This window comes from Apteryx rowi, unplaced genomic scaffold (genome assembly GCF_003343035.1).
Source record: "Apteryx rowi isolate R43461 unplaced genomic scaffold, aptRow1 scaffold_112, whole genome shotgun sequence".
Lineage (NCBI taxonomy): Eukaryota > Metazoa > Chordata > Aves > Apterygiformes > Apterygidae > Apteryx > Apteryx rowi.
The window spans coordinates 251,809-276,437 of NW_020447331.1; the positions used below are offsets into that span (position 1 = coordinate 251,809).

General features: G+C 39.2%; 1 protein-coding gene across 1 annotated transcript in view; it reads left to right on the forward strand.

Annotated features, from left to right (window-relative positions):
* ADCY8 (adenylate cyclase 8) overlaps nucleotides 1-24,629 on the forward strand; it is a 129,839-nt gene that overhangs the window by 90,305 nt on the left and 14,905 nt on the right. The window contains 6 exon segments of the mRNA XM_026077647.1: nucleotides 4,685-4,785; nucleotides 11,972-12,173; nucleotides 15,693-15,782; nucleotides 17,519-17,697; nucleotides 18,923-19,004; nucleotides 24,081-24,239. Coding sequence (XP_025933432.1) covers nucleotides 4,685-4,785; nucleotides 11,972-12,173; nucleotides 15,693-15,782; nucleotides 17,519-17,697; nucleotides 18,923-19,004; nucleotides 24,081-24,239 — 813 coding nt within the window.

The window sequence follows — 24,629 nt, forward strand, 5'->3', positions numbered from 1 at the left end:
TATGCTTTCTTCCAGTCATTAACATTTTGCGACTGCTTACCATGACCTTCTACATCAGCGTCCTGAGCTGCCCCCTGYAGTGTTGCTGAGCAAATAGACAGCATACTTCTATTGGCCTCCCATCTCACACTGCTTTTTTCAAGTTTTCATTTGCTRCTTGTCACCTTCAGTTCAGCACAGTGGCTGCTGCGAGTCAGAGGTAACTCTGAAGTAAAATAACTTCTCTTATGTAAAATCAGGTGCAGTCACATTTAGCCATCATGCTTTTAGGCAGCACTGGCCCCTGCCTAATACTTATTTCTTTTACCTGTAAGTACTTCTTTCCCTAGACTTACAGTTATTCTGCAAATAGAACAGCCAGAGCTCATAGCCAAGCTTCCTACCAAACAGTGCTTTGCTGTTAAACTTGTTCAATCAGAATTGTGTTAATGGTCTATACCTCCAGCCACAGAAAAGTAACCACATACACAATAAACTGTATTTCTTCCTCCTGCATAAGTAATGGGGGTATGGTGCATTGTGATCACACATCTTCTTTAATGGCTTGAACAGAAGTGAAATGTCCTCCTAGACTTGTGTTAGCTTTATAAAGAGTAAGGGTTTTTTCATTATAAAACAATTGCAGACAGCAGATCTGCACTAGCAAACAATGTGCTGATTTACTTCTTTTAAGGTTATAAAATGTTAAACAAAAAAAAAAATTCTGGAATCAGGATGCCCAGAGCTACCATGGGAACTAGTGCAGTTCTTGGTTTATAACAGTTTAAGCCATTAGTATAACTTCCTACTCCTCTGTTACCTCATTGCTCTTATGTCCTTCCTGGTGATAGCATAATGTAGATTCCACAGCAAGCAATAACAAATACATGTGCTATCACCTTGAGGTAATATGTATATTTCCACAGGAATTTTGTAAGAACTCCTTGATTTCTCAAAGAATTTGCAGAAGATCCCCGCCTATAGATTCCTTTCACAAATGCATTAGTCATTGCTAACCTGTATTTCATTCATTAGCACTTGATATCTCGCTTGGAGACTAATTCACTCTCAAATTTGCCAGAGGTTGTTTTCATAAATAGGATGTAGGCAGAGAAAGCAAACGAGACATCATTGAAGAGCACTTCCAAAGGTACTGTAAAAATACCCAGAGAGTTTACATACATATAATAGCTCGTAAAGAAAATCTGATACCACTTTAGATGATTTCTAATAAATAAAATGTATCATTATGATGTTCTACTTTAGTAGTAGTGACTTGGAAATATCAGTACCATGTGCTTTCATAGAGGATAAAGCAGGATAGTAGGACAGGGAATTTTTCATTCTGGAAGAGCTTTTATTAAGGAAAGCTTCCAGTCTAAAGATTTGTATAAAGGCATTCTAAGCCTTCCTATTTTTATTGGGATCCCTAATCTGACTGGGTTTAGAGGTGAAGTGTCTGCATCTTTTCTGTGAGGTGAGCACACTGAAAATATCAAAAAGAGCTTTGAATTTCTCACTACAGGTTGTCTTAAGTCAAAAATTACACCTGGATCTTTAAGTTCCTCTTTTTCAGAAGTTCTGAAGAGTGAAACTGATTGAAATTAAATTACTAGGAAACAAATCTTCCCCTTCCTACATACTGTATCCTTGCAGAGATGGCCTCTCCTCTTTCCTTCAACACAGAAACTGCCAGTAGCTTCCCAAGTTGCAAAAAGGTTGGCAAACTCTAGGCCCATTCAGTATCTTCTTTTCTGTCACCGGGGAACTGGGTCTGTACATCTACTCTATGCTCTCCTCAAGAGTTCCTCCATCTTTACTCCTGCCTTGGACTTCCTAACACGTCTTCTTCTGGTCCTGCCCTGCTCTTCAGCTTTTCCCACTGCGTGAGCACCATTGCTCTGGAGAAAAAAAAACTCACCTCCCCTTTCATCCAGTAGGTCCTACCAGAGTCAAAGTGCACCAGTGAGGCTAAAGCTGACAGCCTTCATCCCTGTCCCCAACCACTGCCTCTAGGTGAACGTGTAACGTGTGAATTAATCTGGTCCACCCCTCCTCACAGTACTCTAAGCGAAGGGTTATTCTTATGTAGGAAATAAGGGAGAGAGCTGCCCCAGAACATTCTGAAGATGTGTGAAATATGACCTCTACGCATTAAAGACTCTCTGCTACAGTAGTGCCTTGAATGCCGTGTCTTCTTCTGGCTCACTTTACGTAGCACTTCCTAAGCCTGCTGGATGTCCAATACTCCTCTTCCAAGGAGCCATGGGAGAAGAGAGGAGAGGCGGGGAATGACCAGCATGACTTGGCACGAGCAGCATTATGCCCTCTTGACTCAAGCTAACTCTAGGCTAGCTGGCTGTGCATGGATAAACCACAACAGCACGGCACCCAAGGGAAATGGTTCAACTCGCTTGAGAAGCAGGGTGAGCCTCCGCTGCGCTCTCTGCTGCTGTGGATACCCTGCCATGGGCTGTGAGAAAGTCACACCAGCTCAGGTAGGTCTGTGGGACATTGCAGCTACTGCTCTGTTTGCAGAGTACATCACAGCATGATCCTTTCTACTGCTCCACTTAGCTCCACCTGGCTACGGGCCTCCCCATACTTGTGGAAGAGCCTTGAGGCTTAATCTATTCCTTAATGACTTGCAGGCACTTTAAAAATGGAAATGGATAGAGAAGTGCTACATCAGTGCTGGTGCTGCCTTAGAGACGCTAACAACAATTTCTCATTACAACATGTTACTGGTTAGACCACAGCATTTATCCTTTTGACATAACACTCAAAACAGGAGGCAATTCCATATTTGTGTTTCACTCAATTAATTTACTATAATTCCCCTAAGCAATAGTTGGGATTTCATGTTAAATTTTAAGAAACATACCTTTCTTTTCCCCTTTAGTTCTTTTTATGCCAAAGCCCAGAACCATATAACATAGGCAGGAAAAGCTACCTTTGACAATTCTGCTTGCCTAAGATATGAAACATTTAGAAAAAAAAAAGCCTTGCATGAAATATCACTAGATTTTTGAAAAGAAAAAAAAAACCACTGATATTTAGGAGGAGAAGCAGTTCATGTTTACGGAAAACAGTTGAGCTGAACTGAATGTGGCAGTTCTCATATATATAATCATTATGCCACTGCTTTTGATAACTCCAGGCTAATCTAGCTAAACTGAACTCACCTCACCTCACTTTAAAACTCTGCTTCCCTCCTGGCGTGGAAGGTAGGAGTCTGCCCCGGTAAGTGAGTTGATGATCAAGTAAAACTTTCTGTAGTTTGATTCACATTTTTTTTTTTTTTTTTTTTTTAAGCAGACTGATGCAGTGCTGTTCTCCTGTGCATGGCATCAGGTTCAATCCCTCTGTGCTTTCAGCAGCAAAATGAAATGGAGTTGCCTGTGAGCACCATCAAAAATCATGTCAAAGTCATACTGCTGCTGACAGTGAGCAGACACAGGGTGTCGTCACGGCAGAGGAAGGTCTAAGCAGAGGAAGGCCAGCAAAGAAACACCTCCTTTATTCACAGCTAATGGGAGCAGGGAAGAGAAAATCTCTTTTCATTTCAGGAGCTAGAGTCTGCTTATAGCCAAGATGAAACCCCTACTGAGGGTGCACATAGTGAGTACAGTGTAAGTCTCTGTAGGATATTCCTTCAAGAGCCGTTTAGCTGTAAGATGCAGGAGGTCAGGGCTGAACTCTCTCAATACATGTTCACGATACAGTTCTTACTCAGTTTCCATTTTTCTCAGTTATAATTCTCTCTGGACCTTTACAACTGCAGTTTCCCTTATTCACAATTTCCTTGAGAAAGATGCTGATATCTGATAGCTGTTTGACTCTGATTTCCTTTGTTGTTCTGTATATGTAACTCTTAGCTCCCCCCAAAACTGCAAAAGATCAAATACAATGCAGAAGAGACTGCAGAGGAAAAATGACTGGGGCAGACACCTGTGGGTTTTTTTATTAGGTAAAGAAAATTCAGTGGCATCACTATAGGATAAAGAGGTTTCCAAAAATAAGTCTATGGACGAACCTTCATCTTCTGTAAATAATTGGAGTTGAACCGAATCAGCAGTGATTTATACCAGCTGAGGATTTGGGCAATGTTTCCACTTTAACTGATCCACCTTTATTGGACGCATCCAAGTTACTCCATTCCTGAAGTAACTCTCACRGAAAGGGTTAGGTTGCAGCAGCTGAGGGAATGTCCCCAACTGGATGTTTTTTAGGGAAGTAAAATTAAAAAAGAAAACGGAATGGCCACAGTCTGGCAAGCAAGGAGACACCTCTGCAATGTCAGGCATGCAGGTAGCCACTGCTGACTTCAGTGTTTGTCTTCAGGTGAGGAAACATATGGTTCCTAAGGTTAAGCTATTAAATATTTAATGCTCTGCTCAGCAGGATGAGCCTCTAGTATCTACCAGTTCTTTTTAATGCCAATACTTTGGGAAAAAAAAAAAGCAAGTAAAACAACTTTGTATTACAAATCAAAATTATATAGTTTTGCTTATTTGGATGAAGTATTCTATCAGTTTATTTATGAATTGTTTGTTGTGTTTCATTTTTAAAAACAACCTCATATTTATTAATCTCTTTCTGCTAATTTCCCCAAAGTCTCCTAAATGTATCAATCTTTATGAAACCACTGCACGGGTTAAGAGCTGATTTCCTTTTTCTTTTTTTTCTTTTTTTTTTGTTGCAGTATTCTCAAATGCGGGATGAGGTATTCAAATCAAACTTGGTGTGCGCATTTATTGTTCTTGTATTTATCACCGCTATCCAAAGCTTACTGCCTTCTTCCAGGTAAATACAGAAGGGTATTGCTATAAGTCTGAAGGCACTCTTGGGGAACCAGTGGGATAACATTTCTAGGGTTGCTGCGAAATGAGCCAAGAAAATCTACTTGTCCCCCAAAGTGTCTGGAAATATTTGTGCACCTTTTCTTTTCCTTGTTATCTGCTTTTGTGTCACATTATCTGCAGCTTCACACTTACACGTGAGAGACAGCAGCATCTATTGACATTATACTGTTATGTTTTTAAGCAGAACCCCCACTGAGATATGTGGGAACTTTGGCTTGCAAAAGTATGACATGGTATGGCTTGCTGCTTCCAGTGTTGAAGTAAAACATGATCCAGGCTTATTACAGTGTTTCTTTGTGAAGAGACTGGTAATCGCATTGTGAATCAGTGATTTGTTTTGTTTTTGTTTCTTACGAGCTACATAAGTAAATTGTATTGTTGTGCTTAGTTTCTAATGATAGGTATCACCTACCCAGGGGAAGCAATCTTGTGCCATTAAGCACAAGGAAACAGGTGATCCCAACTCTGCTGTGTCACAAATGACAACTTTCTTCCGAGGTGAAAACACTGCTGTGACCTCAGTGTCCACCTCGTATAACGCAACAAACCCATCAATTGGCATTTCTGTCTACTGCTTAATGTTGAGAACAGGAGGAGCATGTATGAGGAACATGGCCAATTTTCTAGCTTCATGGTGTACCCAGCAGAACATCAACTACTGCTGACAATGCCCATGGTCCTATTGACCTTTGGCGGGGCAAGTGCTACAGTAGAAATGCACAGACACACAAAATTCTCAGGTGGCTTCTACTGCTCTGATGAACTTTAGCTTATTTCTGCCTGTAGAATAATCTCGAAAATACAGTACTTGTGTAAGAAATAAGAAGCCTATTATGTTATAGTAATGCAGCAATATTTCTTGGATCATCCCTGGAGGACCTGGTTCACCACACTTATGTCTCAGAATACCAAAATGCTGAATGGGTGCAGGCAGGGGACTGCACACTGGAACAGTGGTGTCCAGTGTATTTTACAGTTGTTCTTACCTGTGAATGCACCCAGACTAATACTTGCATTCTGCTGTTCCTTATGTGCTATATTTCTCTAATATTAGGAAATCAGTTTGCTTTTCTAAAGTCCTTCTCTATATACACATTCAAAATACTTAACTTTTGGTAGCTGTTATTTTTATTTTTTTCCTCTGTGTGTACAACAAGATTTATGGATCTTATTAATGGATTTTTTTTTCCAAGAAGATTTTTGCTGCTATATCAGTCACTGCTATACCAGCAACAAAACATGACATTTTTTCTATCTGTATGGATTCATCTCTGTTAATTCTCTTGAGAGCATCTAGGGCCATTGGAATGAGGAGGAAAGAAGCCGCATAGTCACCTTGCCTGCAACCATCTCACCTTCTGGTTTCCCACATTACACAGCAGTCTTGTGTTTCTTATTCCCTGCACCTCACAAGTTCTTTGTCGACCTTATTGTCACTGAATGTTAAACAGGCTGTAAATATAAACAGGTTCAAAGAAAGATTAGATAGATTCTTACAGGAATCAGCAGAGGGTTTTTTTTAAAAACAAAATAATGCAACCTTGGCCTCAGGAATGCCCTTTAAGGTTGATTGCTGGAAGCTGGAAAGAAATGTAGGAAAGAGCATTTACCATTGTCTCTTTTGAGAGAAAAAATTTAGAGCCAGATGGGGGCTTTATGGCAATTCTTATATTCCTCCAGGAGCTGACAATCACTGTCAGAGTTAAGGCAGGCAAATGTTGGCCTTCATTTTTCAAGTTTTGATACTGTGCTTCAAAACTGTTCTTGGTCTTTATAAAGCTTGACTGTTAAATGAGCAGGGTCAGCAGCTAAGCAACCCTAAAATAATAGATGTGGATGTTTGAGTAAGAAGAAGGTTTAAACATTTTGAATGAGGAAATAACCTGGTACTTCAGTTTTCCTAAGTTCCAATTGAGAAAATAAGTCAAGGTATGAGGACATGAACAAAGTATCACAAAGCTAGGCAAGATTTGAATTCGGAGAATCTTATACACTTTAAGGTAACTGCATGCTCATATGCTTATACCTCTAGAAGATACCAGTGAGGTAAACTTCTTTGCAGTGCCACAAGGGAAGAGAGCATGGACATCACTTCCATGGAATATCTAACAAACTGTAAAATTCTCACACTTCATGGTAAACATACTCATTTCCTAAGGACACCTTAAAGTGTCTTTCAATGAATGCTTCAGTGCTTTGTTGAACGGGATGGAATTATGCATTTGCTTAAGTATATATTTGAATATTTTGCTGAGCGAGTCTTCTGGGAATTTCTGGAAACACAGTGGAAGGAAATATTATTTAAATGATCATAAAAAATATTTTATTGAGGATCTTCAGGGATCTTCTCAGACAGGTTGCTTTAGTCTGTTTGTTAAAGAAGGCAGTCATCTTTCCAGTATGTATGGGAGTTTCTGAATTTTATCTCAGTTTATATCTGTCTCTTGCAGGATAAATATTTGATCCATTCATATTCTTCCTTGACAGGGAAAGTTCATCACTGAATTTAAGAATCTTTTCAGTAGTTTTCATTCTTTGAAATATTGAGTTGGAGAAATTACTTTGTGACATAAATTAATGTCATATTTCTGCTGTAATTATCCTTTATGAAGCCATTAAGTTATACTGCCAGCATTGTAGTGATTCATCTTCTCCATCTGAGATGTCTGGAAGTCTGATTAATYTCTTGCTATAAACCTTCTATATGGTCACATGGGCCAATAGATCATACTAGAGTGGACTTCTGTGCTAATCTTATACATGACAGTTTTTCACTGGGTTGTTCTTGTGAGTAGAGAAAAAAAGGTTTCAAAATTATTGTTCRTTTAAACAATTGCAACTTTTTTTCATAAAGTTCTTCTGGCTCCATGACCCTTGCTTTGCATTTGTACACCGGGAAGAGAGAAGGCAAAAGCTGCATTTTAAATCATACTTGAGTTTGAGAGTAAGGGAACCCCTGGAAAGAAAAAACATGTGGTCTTGAATCTCTTCTTGAGTGAAGAGAGGATCAAATCCAGATGTCCCACTTTTGAGACAGTTTCTTGGACAGAAGAGAGTATTGTGTTTGATTGTTCCCACTCCTCTAACCTTGGCTGTGTCTTCTGCTGTACTTGATGCCATTGGCATGCTGCGAGCATAATAGCGCTGACGATTGGATTGATCCTCAAGGAGGCCTTAGGTGTATGGAGTCCTATTTTTTTAATTATCTCAGGCAGTCTTAGCTGAGAGACAAACGCAGTAATGTTCAGTTCAGCTGCAATGGAAGAGTTTTATTACTTATATATCTATTATCAGCAGATACATGGCCATGGTTTCTCAGGCACCTAATCAGGTTAGGCTGAATTTCAGATTAATATCCTAGACTTAGATCTTGAGATGTTTTCCATGTAACAGCTTAATACAGCAGTATTGGATCTTATGCCTGGAGTTTGGCAGTCCAAAATAAGAACCCATGTTTAGCGTCCTCAGGTCTGACCTCTTGAGGCTTGACCCAAACCTTTTGAAAGTCTTATTTTGGCATCATTTAGAGCTGGGTCAGACTAGGTCTGCAGAACTGTTAGGCTACACCAGCATATATAGACTGTCCATATATATCTGAGAGATAGACAGAACTATCAATTCCAAAGAGGATTTCAGTCATTGGGCTTTGGAAAGGAGGAAGGCTATTGCAGAATACTGCTGTAGTGTACAAGACTGAAGAAATTCATCTCCCGTAACTTAGCTGTCAATGTTCCTAGGGTTCCTGGGTTCAAAGCAGAGCCAGCGGAGAGCTGGTCAATGCAATCAGTGGATCTCAAGGTGCCATTCACCTAAATAAATGTAGGTCACAGCTCTGCAGTGAGATGACTTGTGCCATTACTTGTACTCCAGCTCTCTTGACTAGCTCTCTTGACTAGTTCTCCATGATAATATTGTATAGCATGTCCCTGGCTTTATTGACTCTTTTTCTATTGCCAGTCTATTTACTGTCTATCGACTTTATTGCTCTCTAGTAACTATGTTTATTTCTTAGCAACTTTTTCACCTGATATTCTGCTTTCAGTAGAGACTGTTCTACTTCTCATCAATGAGGAAAAAAAACAGGACTATTTAATGTCCTATCTGCTCCAWGAAGAAAGGGCTTCTGTCTCCAAGACTATCCATTTCACACCTAACTCCTTTTCCCCAGATCCTGGTCATCAATGTATCCTGAGTGTATCTATGAACATACTTTGTTCTTCTAAAAAGCATCAGGGGCTGTCTGTGTATTTTCAGACAGAGGCTGCTGTCAAGGCRTGATTGCATAGTGTCTCTATTTGGTAACATCATCAGAATACTGTCAAAGCTAATACCACCACACAGAAGCTGTCAAGGGAAGTTAATATGTAATTCATCTTAATTCAGTACATTTGATCACAGAATTTCCATTTTAATATCTTTTGTATTTTATTTCAAAATTTTTTCTGACATAATTTTCAACTACAAAAAGCCATCATTTTATGCATGTAATTCTTATATATAGCAGTTCAGACATGTTCCACAAGAAAAACTCTGTTAACTACAGCCTCCTGGTTTATTTATTATCTCTTGAGCCCATTTTCTTCTCTGGAATGCTGCTCTCCAAGTCTCATTAATTATGAGACTCTGAGAGTATTTAGGAGCTGTACTTACAAGTGATACCTGCATTACTGTAAATTATTCTGTGAGGCTTCCAGTCCATTTTCAGAATGTTATACATTGATTATACTTCTATGCTACCTAGATTCATTTTAGTAGGTAATAGATGAAAAAGTTTAAAGTAAATTGTGTTAATTTATCCTCATACTTAAGAAAAATCTTTCTCCCACAACTTTGTCTGACTGGTCAGAAAGCAATTAACATTTAAACAGATATCGTGTTTAAAACACCATCAGATTTAATGTATCTATCATCATAGCTGAATTAGGGCATTAAAAATCAGAATACTCTTGTAAAAGAAAATGAGGTTTAAAACCAAGCAGGTTTAGATATTATACAGGAGTAATGTTCTGCACTTAGATATCCTTTACTTTTGGCATCTGTATCTCATGTGTTATTTGTGCCTTTTTCCAGCCTCAGCAGCTTACCTGTGATCAACATTTCCCTCACATACACACTCAAACTTATGTCTATTTTTCCTGCAAAACATATTTTCTCTTGAATTTAAACTTTTGATTTATTCTGGTTTTAGCATATTCCCTAAAAACACCATTACTGCAAGGAAGATGTATCCACAGTTCTCACATAAGCTGCTTACTGCATCTTTGATGTCTCCTTTGTGCAAATATTTTGGACTCTAGCTATCAGCTGTAAACATGGCCAGAGCTGAGAGCTGAGAAATGTCGGATCTTAGGCAGACATATTCTGAACCTTTTCCTGCTATCTCCATAAATCCTCTCTTATCATTATCACAGTCTGGCTCCCTCTTTTCATTGGACCCTGTAAATACTGGTTTATGGTGACTCTTTCTAGAGTGAAAGCTTTGTTATTCATAGGCTCAAAACACAGATCTGAATTCTGATCTGCTTGAGTTTAGAATTTGCTCTGCTTAGGCAAAATTTGAACAGCCTGAAATTGAGGAGAAATTTCAGTTAGGTTGCGATCTAGTACATTCAGATTCAGGCAGTGGATCTGGCTGACCTAAACCTACTGAAAAATGGGGAAATAAAAGCTATGGGGAGGCCTTCCCTTCTATTTCTACCCTAGACCCTTAAATTTGACTTTCAGTAGGGCCCAAGCATACAAATAGCACTGGATTCTACCCAAAGAGAAGAGGGATAGGAGAACTGTAGCAAAATCTGCAACTTTATGTCTTCAGTAAGACAAAACATATATTTACAGCAGGCTTAATGAGCAGAGTACACCTCACCTACATTCAGCCACTCGGAAGTGCAGAAGTCTCCCTGGATTGCCTGGATCTCCTCTTSCAAAGATTTTATTCTGTGAGACATCATGATTAAATCTCTGTAGTGTACTAGCATGTGCAGAACTAGGTTGCTAGAAATTTTAATTACTTAACTCCACGTTTCAATTTTAATCATCCTCTGTATTGCAAAAAAGGCAAAAGGAAGCAGAGTGAAGAGGGGGCTGGTTTGTAGAGGCAACAGTGGAGTTACTTTTCATTTGCACGGGTTTAGCCAAAATAAAAAGCTGTGGGAAAAGAGATACAGAAGGACAATGACTGGCACAAATGGGACAAATGCTTGATTTGTGAGGTGCTGAGTGCTTTGTTCTCAGACGAGTAAAACAATTTGCCACATTTCTCAAGCATGTCAGATGAAAAGAATCAAACTTAAAAAAAGATAATGAAAGTTGAACTGGAAGAAATTATGTTTTTAATGGTTTATTCAAGGGAATTGAATCCTTTTTTCAGTGGATATACTTAATAACACTTGWTTAAGGATCACATTAGCAAGAAGAAAATTGAGAGGGTATGCCAAATGACATGGTTTACTTAAACATGTTTGGATCATAGAGCACATTTTCATCCGCTCTATATTTCGAAGGGCTTCTGTGAAAACAGTAGATCAATTCTTTTGCTTTTTTTTAAAGAAACTGATGAAATTCTTAGCTGYTGTGGACTCAATATTAACTTAAATTGGGAAATATTACCTTTCTGTAATTATTATATCCTGATTTATGCCAGAAATCAGGCTGGATTATTGTACTGGCCATTTCTTGCTTTAAAGTCTATGACCCTCAGTACAGCAGGAGTTTAAGACACTTGCATTGTGCTGTATATAAAATAACACTCTCCTAAACTGCCCCTAGACAAACAAGCTCTTACAAAGTGGCATCAGATCCTACAAGGTGAATAGATTAGCTCTGAAAACAACATAAAGGAGAACTGAGCCCTGAAAAAAGGGACATTCCTACTGCTCAGAGGCACTGGCAGTGATTTTACTGGCATGTTTCTTCAACAGCAGTTTCTCAGCAAGAAACCATGTGAAGCAATGGCCAAATCTATGGAACATGAACAGTTGCTTGCTTTCTCTGTGTTTCTTCCTCGAGTAATTGTTTCAGATTTATGACAACTGATTTTTTCCTAGTCTTAATTGTTTTTCCATTTATTTTTATTAGCAGTGGTATTGCTTTAATATTTAATGCTGGGTTCTCTTTTTTCTTCCCAGGGTGATACCAATGGTCATTCAGTTTTCTATACTGATTATGCTGCACTCCGCTCTTGTGCTAATCACCACAGCAGAGGATTACAAATGTTTACCCTTAATGCTCCGGAAAACTTGCTGCTGGATTAACGAGACCTATTTGGCCAGGAATGTCATTATATTTGCATCCATTCTGATTAATTTTCTGGGAGCCATCATAAATATTGTAAGCTTCATAGGGAACCAGGGAATATTATACAGGAAAAGATGATTTATGAATTATTAAGCTTGCTACAGGACTTGCTAACTAATGTGTTTATAAACCAGATATGATTTAAATATAAAAGGCAGAGCACTACAACTTCAGGAAATTCAATCTGTTGCTTAAATTATGTATCACTGAAATATCTAATTGTTTATTTCTCATAAGGATCATCTATTTTTAAAACCCTTCTGCTACTTTCTGTTCAATATATCAACACTGCAGACCATTTGTAATTTTCTGATATACTACTATAATTTCTCCAGGACTGTTAATCCAAGTAATGCTCATAGATATTAAATTCCTCATCTTGCAGTTCTATCAGTCAGGTAATTAAAAAATGAGAAGGGCCAATAAACCCAGAAAATACTTTCAAGGAAAGGAAGGAGCAGGTGAAGTTGATCCAGTAACCACAGCATGGGGAAGTTAAGAAAACCTAAATTCTAATCATACCTTGCCACTTGCTCATTTAGTGGTTTTGACAAACCTCTTCAGCCTGGATTCACTTTAGCTGAAGGACCAAACTATGGGCATAATCACGCTAAGCTTTCTTTATAGTCAGTGCAGAATAACAGGCATCTTCAAAGATTTATTTTGCATGACAGCGATATACCCATAAAGAGATTTGCTTCTCTCCACTTCCCAAACATGGAGTTTAGTCTGACTGGTCTCCTAATTTACACATCTCTGCTAAGTGCCCAAAGTCAAGTGTGATAAATCTAGAGCAAAGATTATCAGTGTATCTATGAGGAAAGTCGTGTACCAAGGTTTGCTTAGGAACTGTGCTTGGTTAAAAATACTGCTAGTTGAATACTGTGGGGCTGGCTATGTACAATGTGCCATCATAAAGGACTGGGGTCCTTACAAGGCGGGTATAACACTGACGTAAATGCRATAGAGCACTGATTATCTGAACACCTTCAGAAACATGAGAAAGCTTTTCATGAATTAGGCAGATAATCACATCAGAAAGCCTGGCAGTTGTTAAAGTCTGCACCAGGGAGAAGCTAAATATCCCACTGATGGATTAAAGATAACATTTACATCGCTCTTTCCTCTCCTAGAGCACCTCTGGAGTAAGGATCTAGCAGGTTTTTTCAGCTGAACTTTATTCTTTGTAAATATTTAGTTCCTTCTAGGTGAGGCCAATAAAGCATTTATTGATAATAATAACAATAGCAGTACAACAGCACCAATAATTGTCCTGTAATAATAATTATTTTGATTATTATATTATCGTAGCAAGTATGCTGAAGTCTGACACTTCAAGGGTTAGCATCCTCTTTTGCTAACAGATATTAGATTATAGTTTGTTGTATTGCTGCCATTCTTCTGTGATTGAATACAGGCTGTCAGTATGCTAGGATAAAGCATCTGTCTTGGTTTTCTTGTGATACCGTGTGGTCACTGATAGGAGAGTCAGTTGGAGAAGGAAGAATGTAATTACTGATTCCTACACTTGTGATTCCTACACTTACAGGGGAACTACAAGTATGGTAAAATGACAGGAAGTTCAATAGGGCTGAAAACTTGCTAAAGACAAGGACAGTGATATTCTATAGATTACTGAAGAATGTTATAGGATTTAGAGGCTTTTAAAGCATATTTGACAAATACCTGTCAGGAAAGAATTCAATATAATGCATCTTGTTCTTGGAACAAGATGACTTCTAGAGGTCCATCCATACCCAATTTATTATGGGTATAATGATAATGAGATTTTATCTGTGGGTTGCTGTGGGTTGTTTTCTTTCTTTCTTTTTTTTTTTTAAGTCTGTGTCCACTGTAATTGCATGGGATCATTAATCCAAAACCAGACAAAAGAAATACAGGCTTTTTACTATCATACCATTGGATTTCTATAAGGCAATAAACTGTTACATTTATTGTCATATATTTAGAATTATAATGATTTGAGTCACCAAGTCCTGCCTTCTACAGGAAATCACAGTACTCTCATAATCTCATTATTTCAAATGTCAAAATCCTGTCATAATAGTAGTTTGAATTTTAACTGCTTCCTGTACCCCACGAAAAAGCAATGACTTTCATGAAGCAGGTGCCCCAGCAGCCATCTGGGTTCTGTCTAGGGGACTGTAGCACTCAGTAGAGACTTTCATGTGTTTAAGAAGAGGTAATGCAGCCCACCTTTGCAGCTATGTGCATCCACTGAGTTCAGATCGAAAGGGGGTAAAGACTCAGATTCTTTCCAACAGAGACCATAACATTTTGGTTTCACCAGAAGGGCAAATGAGTCATGTGGTTCTCCACATCAAGCACCTCCTTATCAGTATAAAAAGAGAAGAAAAGTTCTGATCCTGAAGGTCTTTCAAGCAGACACCCAGGATGGTTCTCACGGCGCTCTGCACTTCAGAGGGCGCAGAGGCATTCATGGCTGAATACCTCATAAACTTGCAGAACGTACAATTTACTATCAGTTGTCATGGAGGACCGCACAAATAACCTAGAAAATGTTGCTGCATTGCAGAGATGTCTGAGTGGCTGAAAGAACAAACAAGAGAGTTCCAAGTTCAAAATTCATTAGAATTTAATTATAAGAAATTGGACCTCATTAAACAAACTCTCTAACTCTGTTGGAAAGAGAGACAGGAAAACTAGTTTGCGCATACCAGGCTGATTAAATGACCTTATATAAACATCCAGATTGGATTAATATATGTGACAGGAGACATCATCTGTTTAACTGTCCAAACATGAAATTGTTAACAATTTTTTTCCTGTGTTTTAAGATCATGATGCATTGCAACTCTAAACTGTCATTTTGTTTATTTTTAAGGCAGTTTGAAATACCACTAAAGTGGATGCAGGTCAAACCAGAGAAATGCATTCTCGGAGTCACTGCATCATGAGCCATTTTCATTCCTTTCTGTTCTAGACAACTCACCTTCAATTCTGGGGTCACATTCTGCTTTCTCACAAGCAAATTCTGCGTGACACCATGTAGGATTTTGTCCTACACCTAGAAGGTTAACACTGTCCATAGACACACAGGGGAGGGGGGGAAACGCCTGCAAGCAAGTGTAAACATACAGTCTGATTTCATGCTCCCAATTTAGTCAGTTCTCTCTATAATTTATACAGAGGTATAAACATCTTCAGAGGGTGCTTCTTAAGAGTCCAGCTTCAGTCCSCTGAAACTCCTGGAGGAGCTCATCTTTCCCCTTTGGCAACAGGGAAGGTATAGGAGGGCTGAATGTTTGTACTGTGAATAGCTCTCCCTTTTCCACTTTGTCCCCAGTTTTCAGTGTTTTTACCTCTAAGATTGCCATCTTACCTTCATTCAGCTCTTGGCATTTCTCCTGAGACATCAAGGCTGGCGCCAGTTAGGGAGCTGGCRCTGGCTTTTATGACACAGAGAGCAGCAGGTCACCACGTTCCACCCCTTAGTCCCACCAGCCACATAAGCACCTAGTCACCAAAGTGCAGCATAGCCCTGATTTTGTTTTCTTTCTTTGTTCACAGCTATGGTGTGACTTTGACAAACCGCTACCACTGAAGAACCAGACGTTCAATTCATCTGCATCTTTTACAGACATCTGTTCCTATCCTGAGGTATTTATGAGGGTACTTTTGAATCTGAGGCACAGGTCCACAGAGTTTACATGGTATCTGCTGCCTGAAATCAGTGACCAATGTACTAATGGTGGAGTCAGGTGCCTCAAGAGTTCTGTGAATCTGAACCTTAGCATCTATCACATGCTGGTAGGAAAAGCAGAGAAGGGCTAAAAAAGGGAAATAATCCTATCGTCTCACAGGGCATTACAAGCCCTATGGTCTCATATAGCTTGCCCTGTGAGACCATATGAGCTCAAAGCTTCAGCCTTTGAACCTCACGCAGAACGTCTATGCATACTGAATTTTTCACTGTCCTTGTTCACCAAGTGTGCATGGAAATACATAGACAGCATTCAGCAAACAGACGAAACGTGAGTAGACATGAGAGGCTGAGACATGACAAGTCCTGCATTTTAGTAAAAGTCAAGGAAAATTTTGTTTCTTCAATAGAATTCATTAGGGCAAATGGCAGCCCTTTGTGGTCACTGATGTTCTTTTCATCTATGAAATCAATGACACAAAAAGACATTGCTAAATGCTTGGCCAAACTAAGCCCTCCAGCTTTCTTTTTATTAACAGCAGAATCTCATTTGCTCTGATGTCTAGCTTTTGCTGTTTGCCTTATATATTTAAAAATAATTGCAAACACATCCAGCAACAATTCACTGTGCCTACTGTAACAAAACCCACTACTTAATTCATATGAAGCTATTGGAGGAAACTGATAGCTCTTACATAGCAAAAGAACAGCAGTGATTCTGCTGTAGTGATTTGGTAGTGACTTCAAGCAAAGAGAATCCTCTCTATGGTGAGCAAGCAGGTCAGCAAAATCACTGGGTTGGTCATGTGCAGCTAAAACAAGTATGTTGCTTTGGAAGTCATATGGCAGTGTCATGATGTTGCCACCAGTATGCAGCAAAATTAAAGAGTTGCACACATTCCTACAGAGAACTGTGCTGAAGAAAAAGCGTACTTAAAATAATGAACTCTGCAGTTCTCTCCTAAAGCTATATTATAGGAGTTAATTTAAGCTACATTTGGACTCTGGGTGCTGGCATTGCTGTTTCAAAACTGAACAGCTCATGGCCATGACTGTCCCTTTATATCCAGTACCAACTGCATGGATTGCATTTGACAAATGACTAATCACTGAGAAAAATGAGACAATGAAGAGATTAGAAATTGAGATACGAATGAAACTTCCAGGCATCACATTTTAAGAGAACAGTGAAACTGAGCTGAACCTGTAACATTAAAAATAAATAAATAAATAAATAAATGTGCCTTTATCCTCTGTTCAGATAGCATGGGAAAGGGATAAAGCAGAAATATGATTCCCTTATCCTGATTTATGTGGCTTTTGTGGAAGTTCAGAATCCAAAGGAATAGAAACGATTTTCACTCAGTTGACTTTTTGCTAGGATACTGCCACCTGCAGCATCTGCCCCTTTTCCTCTTTTCACTACACAGGATGCCTTTTCCCTTTCTTTGAGTACTATGAAAATGCAATGATGGCCCAAAAGAGGATTTCTATTCTATCGAGTTCTTCCCCTGTAGGATAGAGAAGCCCTGAATTTCCAAAGTAACCTGGACCCTAACAAGACCTAGCTGAGCACCAAAACCCAGAGTAAAAATTTTAATACTTTTGATCATTTGATCATTTGTGTAGATATTTGTGGGGTGAGTATGTAGTCACTGATCACTGAAAGTGACCACTGATGTTTTCTCTTCAGTATTTCGTCTTCACTGGTGTGCTGGCAATGGTGACTTGTGCAGTCTTTCTTCGTCTCAACTCTGTCCTGAAGCTGGCAGTACTTCTCATCATGATTGCAATCTATTCTCTGCTGACTGAGACTATTTATGCTTCCCTTTTTCTGCAATATGACAACTTTAACCACAACGGAGAGTAAGTGTTAGCAGACTCCTTTAGGAAAAAAAGATGTCTTGTCAAGAGTGTACGCATACTGGATAGCACCATAGTCAAGAATTGATTGTTGGTTGCAAGAGGCAATGACTACTCCTACAAGATTTATGATGCGATTCTTTCTCAGGCCTTCTAATTAAAATMCTCATTTTATGAGGCCAATTAAATATTGAGCAGGGATTATCTCTTATGTCTCCCATAGTCCATCCATGTTGCTAAAAAGCAGGTGTTTGGTTATTTCCTGTGATAGGGTCAAGAGTTCTATGCTGGAGCCGAGGTATCTTCTCCACAAGGGCCRTGTCTAAGGTATTACTGCATAAACAAAGTGTGCTTAGAAATGCTACTGATCATTTCCAAATGTGGAAGGTTTTTGAAAGAAAGTGAAAACCAGCATGTGAAGCTCTGTGGGAATAAGCTAGACCATACAATGGGTCAAACACACAATTGAAAGAGACTCAGGAGAACCAAATATAATGGTGTTCAGAAATTAAGAGAGAAAGGGAAGGAGCTAGAAGCAGGTGTAACAGGGAAGAAGGAAGGCAAGTTGTCACTGTGGTCAGTTCCAGGTCAGGAAAAGAAAGAGGAGGGGAAAAGAAGGCTAAACACAGCTGTTAAACAGCTCCATTCTGTGCCAAAGAGGCACAGAAAGATAAAAAAGCATGGATTTGCAGCGCAAGTTGTTCTCACAACAGCCCCATCTTTACACATAGTATGGCTCTGCACACATATCTTTTCTTGCTAGCTCCCTACAGCAGCAAGGTACTGACTTAAATGTTAAATGACTTGGGATGCAATTTCTGTTTCTAACACTAGTTATACTAGAGTTTAATGATATGACATCTGGGCAAAGCCCAGAAAATATGATACATGGCAAGAAGGAAACAATACAATGGCCAAGTACAGTAAGTGAAGGTAGCAATCATTATCACTGTCTAAATTTTTTCACTAATCAAACATGGCAAAGAAAGATTCTCCCTTGTGTAAAAATCTTAGAGAATTCAAAATAGTTCCTATTCTACATGGCGAGGAAACTCTACAGTGACTTTTATCAGGGAAGAGGAAGAGCCGTGAAGTTACATTTTCAAATACACAGGGGTTTTGTAGTGAACAACAAAAAGCACCAGGGTTACAAAGTGAATCTCCTTCATGATCACAACACTGACAAATCAATAACTGTATTTTACTTTGGATGTGTTTTGGTTTTTTTTTCCAGCACAGACTTCCTGGGTACAAAGGAAGCATCTTTACTACTGATGGCAATGTTCCTTTTAGCCGTATTTTATCATGGTCAACAGGTAACGCAAACATTTACTTTAACCATTCCCTATGCAACTTGCAATGACAGGATGTGACAATAATTACTTTCAAAATACCAGCTGCCTTTTTATCCACTTGAGCACATGACCTTTAACAATTTAATAACCCATGCGCAGAATCTGATTAAAGAATGCCCATGTCTAACGCTACCTAGCAGTTCTTAAACAACGGGTGCAATATTATATTCAGCAGTAGGCAAGTTATATTGCAGTTGTTAATAGAAGTAGAAGGAGCAAATGGGACCTCATACGTCCTAAGTACTTGTATAATTCTAGTGGCATCTGACTGCTTCAGTGCCCTTGGGAAGTCAGAAAACCAAAATGATGAAAGGGAATCACAAGTCAGAAAATAATAAAACTCCCTTGAATCGACTTAATATGTTTGTAGGTGAAAAACACCAGATTTGAGGAAATGAAATGGTTCTAGTGGTCTGAACACCAACACTAACTCCTCTGGGGAATGGACCATTTGCAGGAAACATTTCGCCTGGGTCTGGATTCACCTGGATCATAAAAAGGGGTTAGGTTTCTAAAAGCTTTAGGACTCACATCCTTGAGGAGGAATACATAACCCTGGTTTTTCAGGAATCCAGATATAGTGCATAGGTAGAGCGAAATATGCCAAAATAAAATTTAGAACACCCAATGTATTGAGAAGAAGTCATCTAAAGTCAGCGTGTTTTCTCCTCACTGTTTCCAGTTGGCAACCCCTAGGCAGCTGCACGTCRAACATTAGATGGTTTCTGTTCACACGGAGGCAAGCAGGACCACTTGCACTAAAGGAAGTAGCAGCCACAATTGCCTTTACACACAGTCCTGCATGTTCAACTTGCTTAATGATGCTTCCTTTATTAGGATTAATACCAGCATTTCTGTATCCTAATTTGTGGAAATTCTAAGAAATTGTTAACACAAACAAAGATGCAACTCTAAGGGCTTGGGAATCCTTTAAAGTGAAAGCAGGCAATTAGAGAGAAGACACTGAAGGCATTTAGATAGCTGCAGGATTAGGCAGAATCCAAGCAAAGCTCTTCAGGATCACAGTTCTAGATGTAAATATCTGTATTTCACATAAGTCTGACCTGGGGCGCTTGAGCTTCTTCTCCTGCACTGAGGCTCTTGGCACAGCACAGCCTTCTGCTCTCCTGTTAAGCCTCCTTGTCCTGTCAAACGGGGTGACTGCATCCAAACTGTCCTCTGGAAACGGTCCCTGACCTGTGCTGACCCCTACATGTTCTCCCAGATAACTCCCAGGTACAGACCAGAAGCGTCCATATTTCCCGGCACATTTCCTGGCACTGTTTAATTTCCTGTTGCAGAGTTAACCTAACAGTCTCTGTATAAGTACAAAAGAAGAAATATAGCAAAATTTGGTCCATAGCACATTAACAAAAACAAAACCTATACAACAGCCCAAACTGATGGGCAACACAGTAACTCTAATAAAGTTGTTCTCCAGCACAGTTTTGCTTCTCACAAACTGCAAATATATTTTAAATAAAATAGTTTAAGACATGCCTTATTTTAAATGGATTTATAAAGAAGATTAACTTTATGAGAACAAGTTTATGGGCCTTATGTTTCTGAACATCTARCTCTCTTCTGTTCTTTACTCAGTGTGATTTAAAGTCAATCCCTGCTTTCACATGCAGATTTTTAAGCTAGATTTTTATCAAGAAAAAAAAAAGCTGTGAGACTGTCTAGTCAGAGTCTTCTTAAAAACTCACCTGCACCTCAGCCAATAAATCTGGAGGGGCTGTGATGCTAAAGCCAATTAAAAGTAGTTCTACTAGTGGCATCAGGCTAAATAGGACAATTCCCTATCAGAAATTCAATTGCATCTAGAAACACATATTTTTAACTTGAGTAATACATATTCTAATAAGTGTTTCTGTAAACCAAACTTGAGGGGAAAAAAATATAAGAGAAGTACTTGTAGATAACTTCAATACTAGAATTATTCTATACTGAAACTTTTTCTTTTTCTTTTTCTTTTTTTTTTCCTGCTTTCTCTTTTAATGCATCAAGGGGAACATTTTCTATGAAAATAAACTATCCCTTGAAATCTTATCAAAATGTAATACCACGTATGGTCCYCTCTGCTAGAAATGCATCTCTAGTGAAAACATAGGAAATATAAATTGAAATGGCAGTTTTCAAAACAAACAGCCTATTAACCCTGAGTGCAACCTTCTACCACAGCTGAAAAAGGGAGGGTTTCAATAACCGCAAAGAGGAAACAAAACTGCCCACAGCTGGCTCAGTCCCTCCCTTCACTCCACCCCAATTASAGCTAAAAAGAGACCTTACAAAACCGAGGGCAAAGCCCCCTCCCCTGGGTTTCTCTTAGGTTGCAGCTGAGTGGTCTGGTCTAGGCTAGCTTTGGTCTTTAATGTTGACAGAGAGCTTCACTTCTCTGCTTCTGGGACTCTTCGGTATATGGAAAAACTTGAGCTCTGCCAGTGCAGGCACGGAGAGCAATGTGCCTCATAACCTCTGGATGTCGGGGCTGCGTCTCAGCTGCTAAGCCCTGCTGGAAGGGAGGAAGGACTGACCTCCCTATGCAGTGAATTATCCACAACAAGTGTGCCTTCCCCCCCACCCCCTTAACCTTCCTCATCCTGGGGAAAAGGAGGGGAAGGAGGAAATGCAAAGATGAGATTTCTCTAACGGAAAGAGGAGAAGAAAGGAGGAGACATACCTAATTCTGGTGGTATGCTGCAGGTTTCTTTCATCATCCTTTCTATGTTCATATGCTAGGGTCGTGAAGAAAGCATATTTGCAAGTGCTTGTCTTATCCGGAATCAGATTATTTTCCCTGGTGGGAAGTGCCCGTTTGGGAGGTCAGTCCTTCCCTTTCTCGTTCTCCAAAGAGAAATATTCTGCCTCCCAAACTCTGATCATTACCTTGTGCTTTCCTTACGTGTGGCAATTAACTGTGGAGAGACTGGGTTGCAGCAGTGTTTGAGGACATGGGGACTGTTAGGCTTTTTGTGTAATATTTCTATTTTCTTTGCTTACTAGTGAAATTAGGGGTGTTTGAGAGCTACCTGGCAGGGCAAGAAAACCTGGGCATTTCAGGGTTTATATAATGCTCGGTCATTCTGCATTGGCACCACTGCATAGTCATTCTATTTCTTTACAGGATCAAAAAATAAACCCAGAATTCAACCCTATTTTTTTGTTGGTTTTAGCAAATATCAGGACATAACAGACCATCTTTTTTAAAATGTCTATTTTCAAACTTTCAATGTGGCTCATCCTTTCACCCCAAACTGATAGTGTCATCTCAGCTCTCTGCTGAAGAGGCAAGAATTTTTTTTCCCTTTTACAGTGAGGTTATAAATAACCAGAATGAAATTATCTAAAATATAGAAATTATCTGCTACTCTTCTGAACCAGGTTTAGAGTTGTTAATTTCTCCTAGCATAGTATTTCCTCCTCCCCCCACCCCCCCAAAAAGCCCTCATCCGCTGTTAGAAATTTTATTTCACTTTTATTGCAAAGCTCTCTTGGTAGTGGCATTAAATGTCTGAAGCATCAAAGAGCTCAGAATTCACCATCCACTCCTGCTCCAAGCCAATCTGGAGACTACAGTTAGGTCCCTTTGCAATAGTATAGTCAACGTTGCCTTCTCAATCAGTTTGTAGAGAAAAAGGTCAGTTGTGCTCTGACGTGTGTTCTGTCTTCTAGCGCAAAATCAAGGGGGAAGACAAAGAAACTAAAAAACATCAGGAAAACTATGTAAGAAATACTTTTTCAATTGTGCAGTTAATGTGCAGTTGGTCTAGGGAATTAATAGTCACAAGATAGAAGATCTGAATTTTAGAATTAGAAAATAAATTAATTGTTTATAAAGGTGGCAACAGCATCCAGAGAGAAAGTAAATTACTTCTCAAATGCATACAGGCTTTGGGAGATTATATCAAGTCAGCCTCATTTTTAGCTTTTAGGGAAAAAAGCTCCCTGTAGTATAATCAACCTGTAAGCCTCCTTGCAAAGTGCTTTGAATTTTCTTCTGAAATGTTTGCCATTGGTCACTGTTGATGACAAAAATGTGGACAAGATGAGTCACTAAACAATGCCTGAATCCCCTGTTAGTCATTCCCACCCACAGCAGGACTGCCCTTTACTGCGATTTATATCCCAGCGACTTCCTTAATCCCAGCACTTTTTGACAAGCCGTTTGGCATCTCTCCCAGTTATAAAATGCATTTATTTGCTGGTGTAATATGTTTCTATGCTGAGTATTCGATTATTATTTCTGATTAGAGCATTAAGCCTTAAAAAGTATATTCTGTCCTCCCTGGTTTGTAGCTGTGGCCGTCAGGGTATCAGTATTGTGCATGTACTAAATTGTGACTGCGCAGGCACAGCTGTGGATCCACAATGCAACAGGGACAGAGTCCTCAGGGGATACTGAATAGTATGTCTTTGACTCTCCTTTAAAAGACTTGAAAAGCAAATAAGTGCATGTCCCAACAGTAGAAACATCTCGTTTTGGCATCACAGACTTGAAAGTCCTCCTTGACAGTGTGTTGGGCTGCTATATTTAGTTCTGCTGAAAGACAGTCATCCTCGAGAAGTAAATAACCTCTCTCTGCAAAGTGTTTGGAATCACTCTTGTATTACTTTCTCATGAAACCCATTTCATTTGGAAGCAGGTATGAAAAGGGAAACATTTTTTTTTTCATTTTGGGACTTAAGGGCTTATGTTGGTAAATGAACTTCCTCTGCTGTTACCTTAACTCCTGTATGACTCCCTAATGTCATTATTTAACTAATACAGAAGTGTTTAAGAGAAAAATTTTCTAGCTACTGAGCATAGCAGTAATATGACAAATATTAGTCCCAAATTTCTTCTCAGACACTCACCATACACACCACTTTTTTTTTTTCCTGGCAATTAAATCAAATTCTTTAGGAGTCAAAACTCTTCTACAGCACTGAAGGCACTTATATAGCAGGAGTAGCCTTTCAGGATGACAGTACAAGATCTACTCTTATCTTGTCAGGTTTCATTTTTGCTTTTTTTTTTTCTCCCTGGAACTACAGCTTGAATACACAGCAAGGCTGGATTTTCTGTGGCGTGTTCAAGCAAAAGAAGAAATCAATGAAATGAAGGAATTAAGAGAGCACAATGAAAATATGCTACGGAATATTTTACCCAGTCACGTTGCCCGCCACTTTCTGGAGAAGGATCGAGATAATGAAGTATGTATCAGCTTTATTTCTGATAATTTTGTCTAATTAGCAAAAGAAAGGCAGATCTGATAGAAAATGTTTACTACTCAATTCTTGATAGTTCTCAGTACACAAATAGTTCCCATATTTGGTATCTGGTCCATATTTAAGGAATTCATGTTTTAAGGTCAAGACAAATGATTATTATTTTGTATTCAGCACTTCTGAGACTGTACTGGGAGTACTGCGTACAGTTTTGGGCTCCCCAGTACAAGAGACATTGACACACTAGAGCAAGTCCAGCATAAGGCCACCAAGATGATTAGGGGATTGGGGCACATGACCTGCGAGGAGAGGCTGAGAGCACTGGGTTTGTTCAACCTAAAAAGGAAAAGGCTGAAGGAGAATCTTGTTGCTGTC